The sequence below is a fragment of the Dermochelys coriacea genome, chromosome 7 (genome assembly GCF_009764565.3).
Source record: "Dermochelys coriacea isolate rDerCor1 chromosome 7, rDerCor1.pri.v4, whole genome shotgun sequence".
In the NCBI taxonomy this organism is placed as follows: Eukaryota; Metazoa; Chordata; order Testudines; family Dermochelyidae; genus Dermochelys; species Dermochelys coriacea.
This window is the reverse complement of record NC_050074.1, coordinates 67,314,115-67,331,725: the sequence shown is the minus strand read 5'-3', so window position 1 is coordinate 67,331,725 and position 17,611 is coordinate 67,314,115. Positions and strand designations below refer to the sequence as shown.

Sequence of the window (17,611 nt, the reverse complement as noted above, 5' to 3'; positions counted from 1 at the left end):
CATGAAAGTTTGACTTGCTGACTACAACCAGTTTTGTGGTTCCGAGTATCTACTAAATGAAGAAGTGGCAGCTCTGAGTACCATTGATATAGACCGGGGTGGCCCACATGTGGCTCTTCAGAGATTAATATGCAACTCCTGGCATAGACGCCAACACCAGGGCTGGAGCTACAGGTTCCAACTTTCCAGGGTGCTACAGGGTGTTCACTGCTCAATCCCTGGCTCTGCCCCAGGCCCCGGCCCCACTCCACTCCTTCCCCCAAGGCTCCCACCCCTTCCCTTGAGTCTGCTGCACACCACAAAACAGCTGATCGCGGCAGGCAGGAGGCGCAGGGATGGAGGATTAGGTGCTGATCAGTCGTGTGGCTGGTGGGTGGGAGATACTGGGGGCGAGGGGGGAAGCAAACTGAGGGGAAGCTGATGTGTTACTGTGGCTCTTTGGCAATGCACATTGGCTCCTTCTCAGGCGCAGGTTGGCCACCCCTGATATAGACCATATGACAAGGGGGAAATTCAAAGAATAGCGCAGCTTGAGTAAAACACAACCAATGCTGTGATATTTCAGCTGTTCACATGCCAGTTTTAAATCAATGGGCAACATTAAACACACAACAGACAGACTTCTTTTTTAACCAAAAAATGTATTTAATGATTTTCCACGTACAAATGAAGGGAACATAAAATATTTTATATCAACATTAGCTAAAATATTTAATAATATTTCAAAAGAAAAATCAATAGTGGAACTATAATAAAAGCGGTTCAGTCCTATTTTCTGTGAAAGTATTGAAATTCCATCACACATACATACACAAATGTATGCAATCTTCAATTAGCTAAAAAGACATCCATCTAGTGCAAGTTGCATTTTAAACTTGCATACTGTTGTTCTATATGATGGACATTAACTCACTTTTGGAAAGAGCCTTCACCTTTTATTTCTATTTCCTGAATAATTACTGTACCAGCCACCAGGATGCTTCCTCCACCACTTATATATAAATATATATATTTAGCAGCTTAAGTGCTTCTAGAAATGTCATTGTAAGGTTTTATTACAATTATTTCTCAATGCTTCCCTATCAGAAGTACACAGTTTACAAGTGAAAAGGTGTATTTTCTAACTGCCAGCCCTGAAAACTCTTGATGGACTCCCATCAGTCCATCTGGATTCTTTCCCTCTCACTGTAGTAACCAATTTTAAATTAGTAATTCTGTTGATGATGCACCAGAAGAAATGGAATCCAGCTAATCCCCAAGATGAATTGGCTCTGATGGGCTAACAAAGAAAAAGCAGTAAAACTTATTTGTCATTTGGGATAGCATTCCGAATACACACAGAAAACGAATCTGCTGCTATTTTTACCTAGTCAGGTTTCAGAGTAGAGCTGCACTGCAGGTTAGTTAGCAGTTGCACTACAAAAAAGTCACTTGATCAGTTCTGGTTATCTCTTGATTCTATCAAGTAAATGACTGGAGCTGTGGTAGCATGCCCACCAACTCAGTTTAATATAATGTACAGCAAAAAGTTAATTTGATCAATTAATTTAGATACAAGATACTTTGTGGGTACGTCTACACTACCCACCGGATTGGCGGGTAGTGATCGATCTCTGATCGCTCTGCCGTCAACTCCTATACTCCACCGCGGCAAGAGGCAGAAGCGGAGTCGATGGGGGGAGCGGCGGCAGTCAACCCTACGCCGTGAGGATGCGAGGTAAGTCGACCTAAGATATGTCAACTTCAGCTACGCTATTCTCATAGCTGAAGTTGCGTGTCTCAGGTCGATCCCCCCCTCCCAGTGTAGACCAAGCCTTTGTCTTAGTTTTCCCCCTCTGTTAAAGAATTAGCAATGGCCCAAGACAATAGAAATCCATGGATTTAAGTTGCATTGCAAGTTTTGTCATCTTTTGCAGAAACAAGATTCTAGCCCTTCTGGTTGCAGAGATAGCCATGAGAGCATTAACTAATTTGCTTTATCAGTACGACTTCAAGTTTGCAACCAGATGGGAATGAAACATAGCACCAAAGGAAATGTAGAATTCTTTATTTCATCTTAATGAAGCATTTTAACCCCAATTACAGAAGTTTAAATGCAACATCCTTAATTACTTCATTGTTGATCCTACTGCCTGAAACATCCAGCCAATGAATTTATCCCCTGAACCTGGATGGATTTGTCAAACACTAACTTTACATTCATTTGAAATAGAGAAGGGTGCAAACATTGACTAGCCAAGTCGACAACAAGAGAATCTTTCAAATATTCTGATAAGGCTCACAATGTTCCTTGTAATTTATGACAAAATTAATAGTCATATTGCTGCCAAATACAGTGTTGAATCACTGCACTTCAGCTTGCAGGATACTATGGGGTTCTCCATCAAGCTATCTGACAGCCTCTATTTTGGTAGTTCAGTTTAACACACTAATACAAATTTTAAGAATATTCTCATTGTTGTTAGTAAATATTATACAACAATGTAAAAGTAGAGCCAAGTTAGATAGAAAACGTGGACTCTCTAGACCCTACCCACAATAAGATGGAGATTTTTAACTAGAATTCCTCACATTTCTACTGTCCCTGATCATAGTATCTTCAATGAATTATCTTGAACAGAAATAAATATATTTTCACATTAGCAATTAACAACCCTAAAAAGTGAAATCAGACATGCTTCTTCCTCATTTTTCTTTTTCACAGCATCTAAGTTCTCCTGAGTTACAGGCAGTGGGTTATGACAGCTGACCACAGTCAGTAATGACAATCTTTTTGGATGTCTTTCCATTCTTGGAACCAAAGCTCTCGATTTTTTTCACAACTTCCATTCCTTCCTTTACATGGCCAAACACAACATGTTTTCCATCTAGCCTGTAATATGAATAATAAATACGTATAAGTAAAAGCAATATTAAACTAAATACACACTGAAAAGAATGGGGATGCTGAATGTGAATGCATATTCAGACTAGCTGATGACATTCTGATCAACTCTACTTACCGAAAAAGTAAAACAATACAATACAGCTTTAGGACCTGATCCTACAGGCCCTTCCTCACATGAATAAAGGTTAGCAGGATAATGGCCTCATCTTGCATAGTGCCCATTACTTAAGAATGTAAAGAGTTTCAGGTTGCAAGCCTCAAGTAACGATAGGAGATGGAGATAGAAGGGAAGTGGCATAATTGGGGAGGGAGGGCAAGGGGAATGTCTTAAATCTTGGAGCAAAATGTACTGAAATGATGAGGCAGAGAGCTACAGAAAAGGTATTCCAGATGGCAGGAGCAGTAGAGAGATGTGAACAGCAAAGGCTGTTCTAAGGGGGGCTAATCCAAAGCTCACTGAAGTCAATATAAGTCTCTCGAGTACAATTGCATCTGGGTCAGGCCTTTAGGGACTGTAAGGCAGCATGGTGTCTAGTGAAGCAACCCGGCCTGGGAGACTGGAAGCCCTAGGATTGACCAAATTACTTTCTATCTCCACTTGTCAGTAAGCATTCTACACATCCTGGGGCTACAGTGAGAATTTGTTCATAGAATCTTTATGCATGGAGGGGAGGGGAGGGGAAAGCATACATTGCATTCATTACTGTCCTGCAGTTTTGTAGGATGTCTCAATACACTTATAAGATTGTTGTAATTGGGGGGAAGAAGAGGAGGAATGGGGATGAAGAGATGCATGAACCTTCAGCTAAGCAAGATTTTATATTTTTCTAACTCACATAATGCTTAGTGAAGTAGTCCCAGTATCCAGATTCACTTGTAATTTCTTTAGAAGTTAAAAAAAAAGTAAACTTTTAAAACATGCAATGGAGAACAGTCCTCCATCCATGTTCATCCCATTAACTTATGTTTAAAGCTTCTGGCTCAAACAGATTTCCTAGGAAGTGGAGAAATTTAAAGTCACAACTCACAGGGTAAATATTTGGTTAAGGCTGACTCCTTTTTCTTAATTTCCACTCCTGACCTATGGCTTCACCCTGCTCTACCAATGCTAATCAACTTTGGACTTGGAAGAAGCAAAGGCTTGTTCCAGCAATGAGGGAGGTATTACTGAAGTACGCTGGAAGCAGCAAGAGGTACACTACTGCATCCAAAGAAAATGAGAATAAAAATAAACGTGAGCCTTCATTTTATAATAGGAAAATGAAACCACTTATTGGACCCATTCAAATGCAGAGCACAACATCAACTGTTTGATTCATCTCCTTTATGTCCTCATTTCCTCCAACCTCCCCAAATCCTAGAAGATTACGGTTAGAAGAGACCTCAGGAGGTCATCTAGCCCAACCCCCTGCTCAAAGCAGGACTAACACCAACTAAATCATCCCAGCAAGGGCTTTGTCAAGCTGGGCCTTAAAAACCTTTAAGGATGGAGATTCCACCACTTCCCTAGGTAACCCATTTCAGTGCTTCACCACCCTCCTAGTGAAATAGTGTTTTCTAATAGCCAACCTAGACCTCCCGCACTGCAACTTGAGACCACTGCTTCTTGTTCTGTCATCAGCCACCAGTGAGAACAGCCGAGCTCCATCCTCTTTGGAACCCCCCCCTTCAGGTCATTGAAGGCTGCTGTCAGATCCTCCCTCACTCTTCTCTTCTGTAGACTAAATAAGCCCAGTCCTCTCAGTCTCTCCTTGCAAGTCATGTACCCCAGCCCCCTAATCATTGTCATTGCTCTCCACTGGACTCTCTCCAAATTATCCACATCGTTTCTGTGGGGAGGGGGGGGGAGAGCGGGCAAAACTGGACGCAATACTCCAGATGTGGCCTCACCAGTGCCCAACAAAGGGGAATAATCACTTCCCTCGATCTGCTGGCAATGCTCCTATTAATGCAGCCCAATATGCCATTAGCCTTCCTAGCAATATGGGCACACTGCTGACTCAAATCCAGCTTCTCATCCACTGTAATCCCCAGGTCCTTTTCTGCAGAACTTCAAGACTTGTGATGACAAAGCAATTAATGTAGATACATATTTAAAAACTGCAGACCCATGGGGTAACTGTTACCATATGTATTTCTATAGAAAACTTACCAGTCAGTTTTGGCAGTGCAAATGAAGAACTGAGACCCATTTGTATTGGGTCCTGCATTGGCCATTGAGAGTATACCTACAAAAACGTGAACACATTAGTGATGTATTCATCTGAAAAGTGTGCTGCAGAGAAAATGCACTTTTCCTTTGCATACGTAAGGCTAGCAGAGATGCGGAATAGGGGGGAAGGCATGTTGCTTCAACCTGGCTGTTCATATCCCTCCCTTTTCTTCTCCTGTCCTCTCTCCTCCAGCATTGGTAGTATGGGGATTGTTCATCTGCCATTGGGAGCAGTGATGAGCTCCCAAAATCTTAACTGGTTCCCTCCTCACCCCACAAGGGGGTCATGGCCTACCCCCCTTGACTCCTGTCCCATCCAACCCCCCATGTTCCTTGACGACCCCCTCCCCCGGACCCTTGCCCCATCCACCCCCTCCTGACTGCCCCTGGAACCAGGCAGGAGGGTCTTGTGGGCCACAGGAGGGGGTGCTCACCACACCCCAGCCTTAAGAGCCAGAGGGACCTGCTGGGGGGTGAGGTGGGGAGTCCTTGCAGTGCTCACCTGGGGCAGCTCCCAGGAAGCATCCGGCAGGTCCCTCTGGCTCCTAGGTGCAGAGTAGCGTAGCTAGCGGGGGAGCAGCTGCTCCCCACACTGATCACATCAAAAGTGGCACCTTAGGCGCAGACTCCGTGGGTGCTCCAGGGCTGGAGCACCCATGGGGAAAATTTGGTGGGTGCAGAGCACCCACCGGCAGCTCCCCTCCCTTCCCCTGGCCCCAGCTTATCTCCGCTCCACTTCTGCCCCTGAGTTACGCTCTGCCCCACTCTGGTTCTCCACCCCCTCACCCCCGGATCAGCTGTTCGCGCAGGAAGCCCAGGAGGCTGAGAAGCAAGCAGCAGCTTCATGCTCAGGCCCAGGGAGGCGGAGATGAGCTGCATGCTCCACCCCCCAGGTTACCTGCTGCGGTGCAGGCAGCCGTCCTCGCTCCCCCCCCCAACCCGAGGTCACCTCCTTGGGCCTGAGAGGGAAGCCGCTGTTTGCTTCTCAGCCCTCCCAGGCTTCCCGCGCGAACACCTGATTCGTGGGAAACCGGGGGTGAGGGGGTGGAGAACCAGAGTGGGGCGGAGCGTAACTCAGGGGCAGAAGTGGAGCGGAGATAAGCTGGGGCCAGAGGCAGGGAGGGGAGCTGCCATGACCACTTCATTTCACTCTGAGTAAAAATTCAAGTCAGGAAATTCAGAAAACAGACAATGTAGCCAAATTCCATTCCATTACAAAAAGAGTTGTTCCACATTTGGGACAGTTTGTAAAACACGTTAGGCTATGATAATTTGCATAGCATCCACTTAAAGCAAACTTCAATAGGTGCGATGATCTGACTGTCACCCATCATAGGCTGTCTACATGATGTGTATACTAGCACAATTCAACTACACCTCACCACTTCGACACCACCTCAATGACCTTTTTGTAATGATCAAGTACCTCATCCACCTCAAATATGTGCTCCTTAAAATGACGTTTTCTACAGGTACTAATCATTACAAGTTACTCAGCAGAAGGGAAGAGGAATAAGTTTATTTACCAGGTCCAACGTGCTTAAGTATGAAATTTTCATCTGGAAATCGACTGCCATAAATGGATTTTCCTCCTGTGCCATTGTGGTTGGTAAAGTCCCCAGCCTGAAACATAAGTGGTTTTTAACTTTACTAATGGACAGGTTGCATTTTATACTAGAACAGGTGCTATTAAAAATACATGCACTGTTGTAATTAATTTACATGGAATATACGGGCCCAAAGGAGTTAATATGACCCTGTCACCATCCAACATTAAGCAAGGTTCAGGCTTTGGTATACAGAGACTTCAGCCTTCTTAGTATTACAGCAAACACATGATTAAAAATTTTAAACCTTTTATTAAAGATATAGAAATGAAGGAAAAATAGTTAATACTTTATATTTCAAATGCGTTAAGTTGGACTTTCATTTTAACATCTTTTTCCCTTTAGCTGTAGTGAGTCCTTAAAGGGAAAAAACCCCAAACCACAGTTTGACAGTCTTTTAGATAGTATTAAAGATCGAAATAACTTCTCTTTTCCCCAGAAAAGAGAGTTAATTAAGATAGAGGCTGGTGCTGTTTTTGTTAAAATCCCAATCCTGTTTCCTAGAAGACAAAATAAGACAAATACACACAAGACGGGAGAGAAAAGAACAGCAAAGATACAAAATACAGCTTCTGTCTTGGGTCAGTGTTTACTTGCCACCTCACTGCTGGAAAAACAAATACATAGCACTTGGTCTTATTAGCCCTCTGAGACCTGGGAAACTCACACCAGCATTGACCCTTATTAGACAGAAAGCAAAAGGAGAGGGTTAGGAAAGAGAAGAAATAAAGTGGGGAAGAAAAAGGACACATGGGTGGGAGTGGGGATCGGTGGCAAAGTCTCACGTCCCAGTTAGCCACCTTCAGTGGCTCTGGCTATGTCATCTGGGTCCCCCTCTCTCTGGCCTGGTCAGGTCAGGATTAGGATGATGAAGGCTCAACAGTGATGTGGTGGATCCCAGGGTACTAGGAAATGATGGGGGTGGCAGCAAGGATCATACACCTTGCTCCTATCCTGTCTGCCCATTTCTCAGTAAGCAGTTGTCAAACAGCTTCTTCTGATAATTTTCCCAGAAAGTCTTCTCATCGTTTGTTATAAGTTCTTGTAACAATTTTATAAGTTTTCACTCACTTTTTCCAGTTGAGTTCACAATTAGGATAACTTTGCAGGAAAGGTCCCCAATGGATACTTTATTCACCACTTCAATACAGAGGTACTGAAGACTCACCTGGTGATTATGCAGTACTGGCAGACTTCCTACACTCAATGGAAGAGATTCCGATACTGTGGGAGTCTTAATCCAAACATTTTGCTTTTGTAGTTTTAAATTTGGAAAGAAGATCTGATTCTAGTCACACTCAGAGCTGAATGGGAGTTTTCGCAGAGGCAGCAGGATCATGCCCCCAATAGTTTTTCTTTTACAGGACAAAAATTGTTAGAATCATAGAATCATAGAATATCAGGGTTGGAAGGGACCCCAGAAGGTCATCTAGTCCAACCCCCTGCTCAAAGCAGGACCAAGTCCCAGTTAAATCATCCCAGCCAGGGCTTTGTCAAGCCTGACCTTAAAAACCTCTAAGGAAGGAGATTCTACCACCTCCCTAGGTAACGCATTCCAGTGTTTCACCACCCTCTTAGTGAAAAAGTTTTTCCTAATATCCAATCTAAACCTCCCCCATTGCAACTTGAGACCATTACTCCTCGTTCTGTCATCTGCTACCATTGAGAACAGTCTAGAGCCATCCTCTTTGAAACCCCTGGATCACCTGATGTGTCATATATCTGACCTGTTTTATCTGCCTTGTAACTACCATAGGCTGAATGCTCCTCGGGACACAGAGTTCTTATGTATGTACAGTGCCAAGCACACTGCTGCAAACGAAAGCTAATCCTAGCACACAGGATGTTAGGGACTATTAGGAAAGGGATAGAATATAAGACAGAAAATACCATAATGCCACTATATAAATCCATGGTGCGCCAACACCTTAAATACTGTGTCCAGTACTTCAAAACCCATCTCAAAAAGGATACGGTAGAACTGGACAATGGTCAGAGAAGGGCAACAAAAGGTGATCAAGGGTATGGAACAGCTTCCATATAAGCAGAGACTTAAAAAGATTAGAGTGTTTCATTTTAGAAGAGGGATGACTAAGGGGAGATCTGATGGGGGTCTATAAAATTATGAAAAGTGTGGAAAAAATGAATAGAGAAGTGTTATTTACTAGGGGTCACTTGATAAAATGAAAAGTTGGCAGGTTTCATACACGTAAGAGGAGGTACTTTTTTTACACAACAACTAACCCATAAAACTCATTGCCACAGGATGTTGTGATGGCCATAAGTATAACTGGATTAAAAAAAGGACTGGAAAAGTCCATGGAGAAATAGGTCCATCAATTGCTATTAGCCAAGATGGTCAGATGCCACTCCATGCTCGGGGTAGGTCTAAAACTTCTGACTACCAGAAGCCAGGGAGTGGAAGACAGGGGTGTATCACTTTATAATTGCTCTGCATCTCCCCCCAAAAGCTCTGGCCCAGGACACTATTGGAGATACGATACTGGGCAAGATGGACCATAGTCTAACCCAGTATGGCAGCTTTTATGTTCTTTGGAATCATAAGATATTGTGTATGACATTCACATTTTCAAGATTGCCTTGAGCAGCCCAAAGTTGTGCTTTACATAATAGTGTGGCAATTCGTGTGTAATCCCGGAAGCATGCTTTACTTGCTGTATGTCATCAAGAGGTATTTGAATTGCAAAGTAAAGTACAACCTTTAATTAGGTGTATTCGTCAGGCTGCATCACACTAACACTGCACCTCCTACAAGTGGAATGCCCTTCGCTATTTCCACCAGTTTTAGAATGTTAAAAGAAAAATTGTCCTAGAATTATTATATGGTCCTTGAAGCATATAGAAGCAGTTACACATCTGCAAATACAGAGCACTTTACAAACACTAACTCATCATCTCAACACTTCTGAGAGACAGGCAACTAATTTTGGATAGAACTATGTAAGTTAGTGGTGGAGCAACAATCAATATTTTCAAGTTCCTGACCCCCAGGTCATAGTCTAGACCTTGCTTCTTTTCTACCACCACCAAAAGATCCAACGCGTGTTTTCAAAATAAAGTCAGTCTACTGCAGCATATTTGTCCACTTTCCCTTATCAAAAGTAGGATAACATGAGAACATTTGCTTTTTGGTATTTTTTTAAATTTTAAATGCAGTTTTTTGCTCAAGATGCAAGTGCCTCCAAGGTTATTGATTAATAACAGCAATTATTTACATGTTTATAAACCCTTTCACCTCAAATAAATCACAAAGCCATTCAAAAACTCTATAAATATGCTACTGTTGAAATGCAGCCTTCACTGGGTTGAGAGAAAGCAACCCATCATCATGCAGTCCGGTACACTGCAGCAATTGGGGGTGGGGGGAATTTTGTCCAAGTGCAATGGAACAAACTCCTTCCGTCATGCAGAGCATCATGGAATGTTAATACAGCATCCATACAAAACAGGTAGGCTATTAATTTCTCTTCCAAAGTGTATATACGCTTTATTTTAAACAGGATCACGGTCATGTTTGTGTATTATTTATAGCAGTTTAGAATGATTCAGTCTTCATATTAGAAGTAATTACCACATTCAGAATCTCTTAAGACACCAAGTATTCTTTTAGTGAGTCAGCCTATTTACTTGGAAAACACAGTGAGTGTTCTTTTTTTCCCCACGTGAGGCGTTCATATGAAACCTCCAGTTGTTTTCTTTTAAATGCCTATATATCAACAGCAAACTTAATATAGCTTAACAAGATGTTGTCAGCAAGGAAAGATTGGGTACATTGTTCTCTTATGTGATACATTGCACTGATTATAATTCTACACACAGACTGTTTTCCTTACCAACAGCCATTCTATTGAGCACACCACTTGTTAAAATACATCACTACACAAAAGCACAGAACCCGAAGTCAGGATTTCTAAAAGCAGTCTAGAGTGGCATTTGCATTTACTCGTGCAAACCGATGTGCTACACAACAGCCATAGCAACAGGATCTGAAATGCAAGGCACATTGTCATATCTTACTTCTGCTGTTAAGAGGTTACAACAGCAAAACTATTTAAAAGTCAGTGTTAAACTTGTATTCTAATACAGCACAAATAAAAATCATTCTTAAATCAGATATTAGAATTCAGTACAATAGATCCGCCATAATATGTTTCCCAAAATAAAAGTCTGGTGAAAATACTGAAGGTTACATTACCTGGCACATAAATAAAGGAATCACTCTGTGAAAGATGGATCCTTTATACCCGAAACCCTTTTCACCGGTACAAAGAGCTCTGAAATTTTCTGGTAAAACAAAAACATATATGAACTACTATCATGTAACATTATACAGTACCCTACAACCAAATTAAAATAAATGGCAGGTAATTTAGGTCCCACATCAGTGTTTTTTAAAAAGAGTTTAAAGCACATTCTTTAAAAAAAAGTTTAGTCTCCAACAGCAATATAAAGTCCTATTATTTTTTTTTGTTAATTCTTCTATTGTGCATGCCTGAGAGCTTTGTATTAGTGAAAGGTACTAATAAGAGAGCTCCAAAGACAGAGTTTGTTTACCCCCACTACTGTGCAGTATTATATGTAGCTGCAATGCAAGTTTGTCATTTCACTTGCACTCTTTCAGCCTGGTCTACACTACAGTTAAGTTTCATCTAAGCTGCCTATTAAGCCCTGTGGCCAGGGGAGAGGCACCTCTCCGCCCCCAGCCCAGGTGCTGCTGCGGGTAGAGAGAAATCTGTGGGGAGTCTTCTCTCCTTGCCCACCATAGCCCCCAGGCAAGCCTGCACCCCAAACCCCTCATCCCTGGCTCCACCCCAGAGCCTGCACCCCCAGCCAAAGCCCTCAAGCCCCAACCCTCTGCCTCAGCCCTGAGCCCCTCATCCCTGGCCCCACCACAAATCCCTCACCTCCCCCGCACACCCCAATCCTTTGCCCCAGCCCTGAGCCCCCCTCCCACACTACAAACCCCTCGGCCCCACCCCCACCACATGAATTTTGTTATGTGCACCAATATGGAGGGGATGTGTCACACACCTCCTCCATATCGGTGCACATAACAAAATTCATTCCACTTATGCGTGGGAAAAATTAGAGGGAACACTGCACTACAGTTAGGCTGATGTAAAGCAGCTTACTTTGACCAAACTCTAAGTGTCTGCACTAAAACGTAGCTCCCACTGATGTAACCCACCAACTACAGTGACTTAACTTCACCACTGTGAGAGGTGTAGTGCTTAGGACTACATAGTTTGGTCGATTCAGTGTCAGCGCAGACACTGTGTTGCTTATATCAACTGTTGTTGCCTTTCAGAAGCCGTCCCAGAATGCCCCACACTGACAGTTAAATCAGTGCAAGGGGTCCTGGTGAGGACACACACTGCTGACAGAAGAATAGTTTGGACATGCAAAAGTAATTCAATCACTGCGGTGGCTGTAAATCAAAATTAGGTTGACTTAATTTTGTAGTGTAGATTTGCCCTTAATCTCAGTTTGAAACAACACCTCTAGGAGTGAGATTTCAGTCTCCATGCCTTTTAAACTTTGCTCTTGCTTCAGTTGTGAAAGTGGTATTTTTCCCATGGACACTTGTCTACTAGGAAGTAGACCAAGACAACCAACTCAGACTCATAGACTAAGGTTAGAAGGGACCATCATGATCATCCAGTCTGACCTCCTACACACTGCAGGCCACAGACCCTCATCCACCCAATCCTGTAACATACCTATAACCTCTGCCTGAGTTACTGAAGTCCTCAAATCATGCTTTAAAGACTTCAAGTTCACTTGGGTCATTGAAGAGCCCTCAAAGAAAAACTTCTAATCACTAACAGAGTAGAAGGATTAAAACCAGCTTAGAGGTGAAAGGGAGAAAAATCTATATCCCATTACCAATCTCCCAAACCACACTGTTCCCACTCCACAATTCCTCCAATTTGCTGTTGCTTTGGATTTTAGTGAAAGAAGTGCATGTTTTATTTTTGTTAAACATTTTTGTCCAGTGTCAGTAACCAAAACACATAACTTTCATGCACAGGCAAGGTAGTGAACCCAACTGTGTCAGGAAAAAAATTAGAAAAATTGGTGACAAAACATAATTAATGTTTTCCTATTTTTCAATAAAATATTGAGCTAGTTAAAGCTTTAGAGAAGCTTTAATTTTGAATGAAATTGGAGGGGAAAATGCAATCCCCCGCCCCAATCTAATCTAAATCTTAAAATCACAAATATGAAATTTTCAAGACACTTGCTTACCAGCTGTCTTTGGAACCACATCAGCTTTTAGCTGTTAAAAAGAGAGAGCACAAAAAGTGAGCTTTTATATAACAAAATACACACATGAAAAAAGTTGAAAAGATACCTACATCGGTTTAATGAACTAAGCCAATCCAAAAGTTGGGGGGGGGGAACCTGTACTAAGGATTACCTTGTATATAAAATAAGCCACCCCACATCCTAAACAACCATTTTAACATAGCCTAATAGTTTAATGTGGTTTGCCTGTAATTAAAGACCATCTCTTCGAAGCAACTCTTTCTTGTTGGGCCTCTGGTCAGTCACTTAAGAATGACTGCAGTTGTATTTAAGAACTAAAATTAACAATACAACATGAAATTCAGGAAGAATTTGAAATGTGACTGGAAAGACTCAGGATCACTGACCAAAAGTATTTTGGACTATCATTGCAATTAAATTACTTCCAGCAAAGACTAATCTTTGAAGCCTGCTTAAAAATAGTTATATTACGGAAACTGAGGTAGCAGGAACAGAAAGAAAAGCCGACGTTGCACACCTAAAATTGATTCCCAAAGTCACACAGTCTCAAATTATTAGTCTTCATTTCTGAAGATTTCACAGGAAGTACTTTTATAGACACTACAAATCTCTTCATAACAACCAGCATGGATTTTTTAGACTAGTGACCATCTGCAAAAGAGTGTACATGATTGTTCTCAGGTACATATTGTCCCTCAATCAACTTACACCACAAATTAGAGCAGAGAGATATCCTTGCGAAGATGCATTGCCAGATCCAGGAAGGGAGTGTATCGGATCTATAAGTGCAATGGCAGTTATCTTGGCTGACATACTGAACTGGGAGCCTTCAGAGCTAAAAGCATGACGAAAGCTCTCTTGCTGGGGCTTTAACAGACTCATATCCTATGCAGTTCAGCACAGAGGGGGACCCTGTAATATGTTCTCAACAGTTACTCACAAGGATGACACTATTGCCACACAAGTACAGTTACTGGAAGACCATGCAACCATGAACATGCTACAGCCAAGCATGTTGACTTCCTCCTGTTGCCCTAACATTCAGTCACAAGAAGGTGTGATCTTTATAATCCCATTAAATTTTATAGGAATGATTTTATGATACCAAAGAGAAGACTATCTGGTAATGAACTACTTGCACAATGGTATTTTTACCAGAAGTCCCTCAAACAGTCCAAGACAATGTGAAGACTATTTGGTTTTGGTTAGTTTTCACAGCAATACTTTTAACAAAGGTTTTGGCCACATGAAACCCTTCTCAGAGTACATTTGAACCCTCATGTGCTACATCAAAAGAGATCCAAGGATGGTTGGACAAGAAAGAAGCTGTGATGAACTTTCTATCAATATCAATCAGAATGGAACATGACAGTCTTTCTTGTCTTCATATTCTGAAACAAACATTTCAGTCCTTCTCCTACAGTGTGTTCACAAACAGGTACTAACGATACAAGGGACATATCGCCATTATAGATTCAGCATTTGTCATGACTATCACAGGAGTAATACATGGCATGATTTTTCTGTTTCTGTTTTTTCTATAATGGCAAAGATTTTTCAGTATCTGTGAATTACTATGACCTAGCAAGCAACCAGTTGGGTGGTTGAAGGGATGTGAAAGACAGCAGCTGCACAAAGTTGTGTGATCCTGCAGGAACCTAATGCAAAGCATAGGAACTGGGACAATACCTCCAGGAAGCAAGACAAGGAACCAGAATGGTGAACTTTACTCCCTTAACCAGAGTACAAAACAGACAAAATAAAGGAAAAACAGGCAACCCTAAAACTTTATTGAAGTATTTTTAACAAATAAAGCAGCTGAAAACTCAGACCCCTAGGATAATGAAAGGTTTCAGAGTAGCAGCCGTGTTAGTCTGTATTTGCAAAAAGAAAAGGGGTACTTGTGGCACCTTAGAGACTAACAAATTTATTTGAGCATAAGCTTTCGTGAGCTACACCATGCATTCCTATGAATGCATCCGATGAAGCGAGCTATAGCTCACGAAAGCTTATGCTCAAATAAATTTGTTAGTCTCTAAGGTGCCACAAGTACCCCTTTTCTTTTTAGGATAATGAAAGAGACATTAGCTACATACCCAAAAGTCTCAAGTGTGTTTACATAAGCTATACTGAAGATTGCAGCTGGAAAGGCAGTTTTGGACAACTGAAATAGAGTTTCTGGTGTTTATTATTTTCGAAACACTTTGCTTATTTTATGCAATTTAAGCATAATTTTCTAGAGACATTTTGTTTTTAATCAATTTAAAAATTCAGTGTTTTTCTTCAAAAGCATTTTAGTCCAAACTTGCCTCTTAGTTCAAAGATTAACAGTTGAAGCAAACCAGTACTACTCATTTCTCTCCATCTCTGGATGCATTATTTAACTTCTCAAAAGAAAAGTGAGAAAGCAAAAACAGACGGATCATTTTCTGTGTGTATTACAAACACATACTCATTCCCAGGACCATTCATAATTGTCCATCTCCCCACAATTTCTATGACTCTTTTACAGGTATTTTCATACTTCACCTTAACAAAGAAGCCAGCCTTAACAAAGCTCTTTAGCTGTAAGAAGACAGACACCACATATAATGCCAGAAGCCTAGCACTGAAAAGTTCTCAACTGCCCCATCAGGAAGTTAAATAATAATAGCCACATACCGGAAGTGGGCCGTTTCACTTTCATAATGAAACTAAGGTTAGGAAACAGGATTTTGGGAGGAGTAGGAGAGCATCCAAAGTCTGTGGAAGTTACTAAAACTGTACAGCTTGAATTTCAATAGTTTGAGTGATTCTACAAAGGAAAATGTTACAGTCTTAACTACTCCATTGTATCAGTATTTACGTACTTTCATAGCTGAGTTCCTGAAGACAAAGCAACTGTTCTTTGAGTGCTCAATATGTACCCAACCAACACCAGCGGAGGATTTTGCTGTTTGAATTTGGCTAGGGAGTGTACACTTGCAATCTGCTACTCAGTAACATTTCCTGTTCATTAGATTTTGCTGCTCTGCCTTGGTAAATGACAGTTCTGCTCATGTCCTAAAGTCTTTTCCTTTGCCAGTCGTGACCTTGCCTGTGTCAATTTCAAAACCAGGCACTCATCTCCTCTAGGACAGGACTTTTTTTTCCCCCGCATCATCAATTTACAGTAAATCAACATACAAATAAGTCTGAATACCCAGCTTTGTCTGAGCCACTTTATATGCTAACGATGAAGCCAATTCCTCCTGGAGGTCCTTCTGGTGCTGCCTAAAAAAGACATTCAGCAGTGGAAGAGGGGACTGGAGGGGACATATTATATTGAAAGGATGCCTGGTCTAGCAATTAAGGCACAGGACTGGGAGTCAGGATATCGGGGAGGCATTCCCAGCTCTGGTCGGACTTACTGTGTGACTTTGCAGAAAGAAAAGCAGTACTTGTGGCACCTTAGAGACTAACACATTTATTAGAGCATAAGCTTTCCTGAGCTACAGCTCATTGTTAGTCTCTAAGGTGCCACAAGTCCTCCTTTTCTTTTTGCGAATACAGACTAACACGGCTGCTACTCTGAAACCTGAGACTTTGGTAAGTGCAAAGTAAATAATAAGAACTCAGTCTACCCGGGATCTCTAAAGGGCAGTGATGGGGACTGTCCTGTTGCATAATTTGATACTCGACAGCGTCCCTACCACACACTCTCCTTGTGCGTGCGAGGCCCAGGCCTGGAGATTTCAAAGGCGATCGGGAAGAGTTTTTAGGTGGCTATTTAGAAGGCAAATATTCCTGTAGCAGCTCGGTACGATCCAGGTGGTTCAGACCGGGAGCAACCGCTATTCCCCGATAACAATCCTCATTGAATCCCGATTCCCCAAGGGCTTTCCGCAGCTGCCCCCATCCCCCTTGTGATGGCCTTGGCCAGGCGCGGCGAGGGGGGCGCGCTCAGGGAGCGGCCGGCACTCGCCCAAGGTCACACCGCCAGCCAGGGGGCAAAGCCGGGAACCGCCACCCCTCGGGATTCCCAGGCTGCTGCAGCCGCCGCCCGCGCGCCGCCCCAGGAGCCTGGCTCAGGGCTGGGGGCTGCTCCGGCTCACTCCCGGCCTGGGGCCAGCAGAGCCGCGCCGGCCGGGAACAGGGGACCCCAGGCGGCGGCTACCTCCAACACGACGCGCCCCAGGGGCTGGTTGTCGGCTCCCACGTCCAGGTAGACTTGCGGGTTGGGCGCGCTGGCGCTGCTGCAGCCCCGGCTCCGGGCGGCCCGCGGGCAGGCGAGCTGCGGCGGGCGCAGCAGGAGCAGGCGGCGGGCGGAGCTCAGCGCGGCCATGCGGGCGGGCGGGCGGGCGGCTCTCTCTGCGCTGCGAAAGGGGGCCGCCGCGGCGCTTTTTCTGGCCTCCGCCGGGAGCCCCCGCAGCGCCCCTAGAGGCGGCGGCCAGGTGAGAGGGCCCGGGCCCGGCCCGTGCTGCCGGGAGGCGGATGCGGGAAGAAGCAGGTAGGGAAAGGGGGAGGGGAGCCAGGGGGAGACGGGCAGCCTGGGGAGCGGGGCTGAAGGGCAGGGGAAACACCGTGAGCGCCTTTGCTTTGCGGCCTCAGCACCGGCTGGCCCAGCGCCCAGCCTGAACCAGAGCCCTGGGCGTA

The 17,611-nt window shown here is 43.5% G+C and overlaps 1 protein-coding gene across 1 annotated transcript; it reads right to left on the bottom strand.

The window, feature by feature from the left end:
* Nucleotides 1–621: 621 nt before the first annotated feature.
* PPIF (peptidylprolyl isomerase F) lies at nt 622–17,395 on the bottom strand. Its single transcript, XM_038410373.2, has 6 exons — nt 17,133–17,395; nt 12,977–13,007; nt 10,923–11,011; nt 6,626–6,722; nt 5,040–5,115; nt 622–2,872 (listed from the first exon to the last, which is right to left on the bottom strand). The coding sequence occupies exons 1-6, from the start codon at nt 17,298–17,300 to the stop codon at nt 2,737–2,739; spliced, it is 597 nt and encodes a 198-aa protein (XP_038266301.1). The 5' UTR covers nt 17,301–17,395; the 3' UTR covers nt 622–2,736.
* Nucleotides 17,396–17,611: the final 216 nt, after the last annotated feature.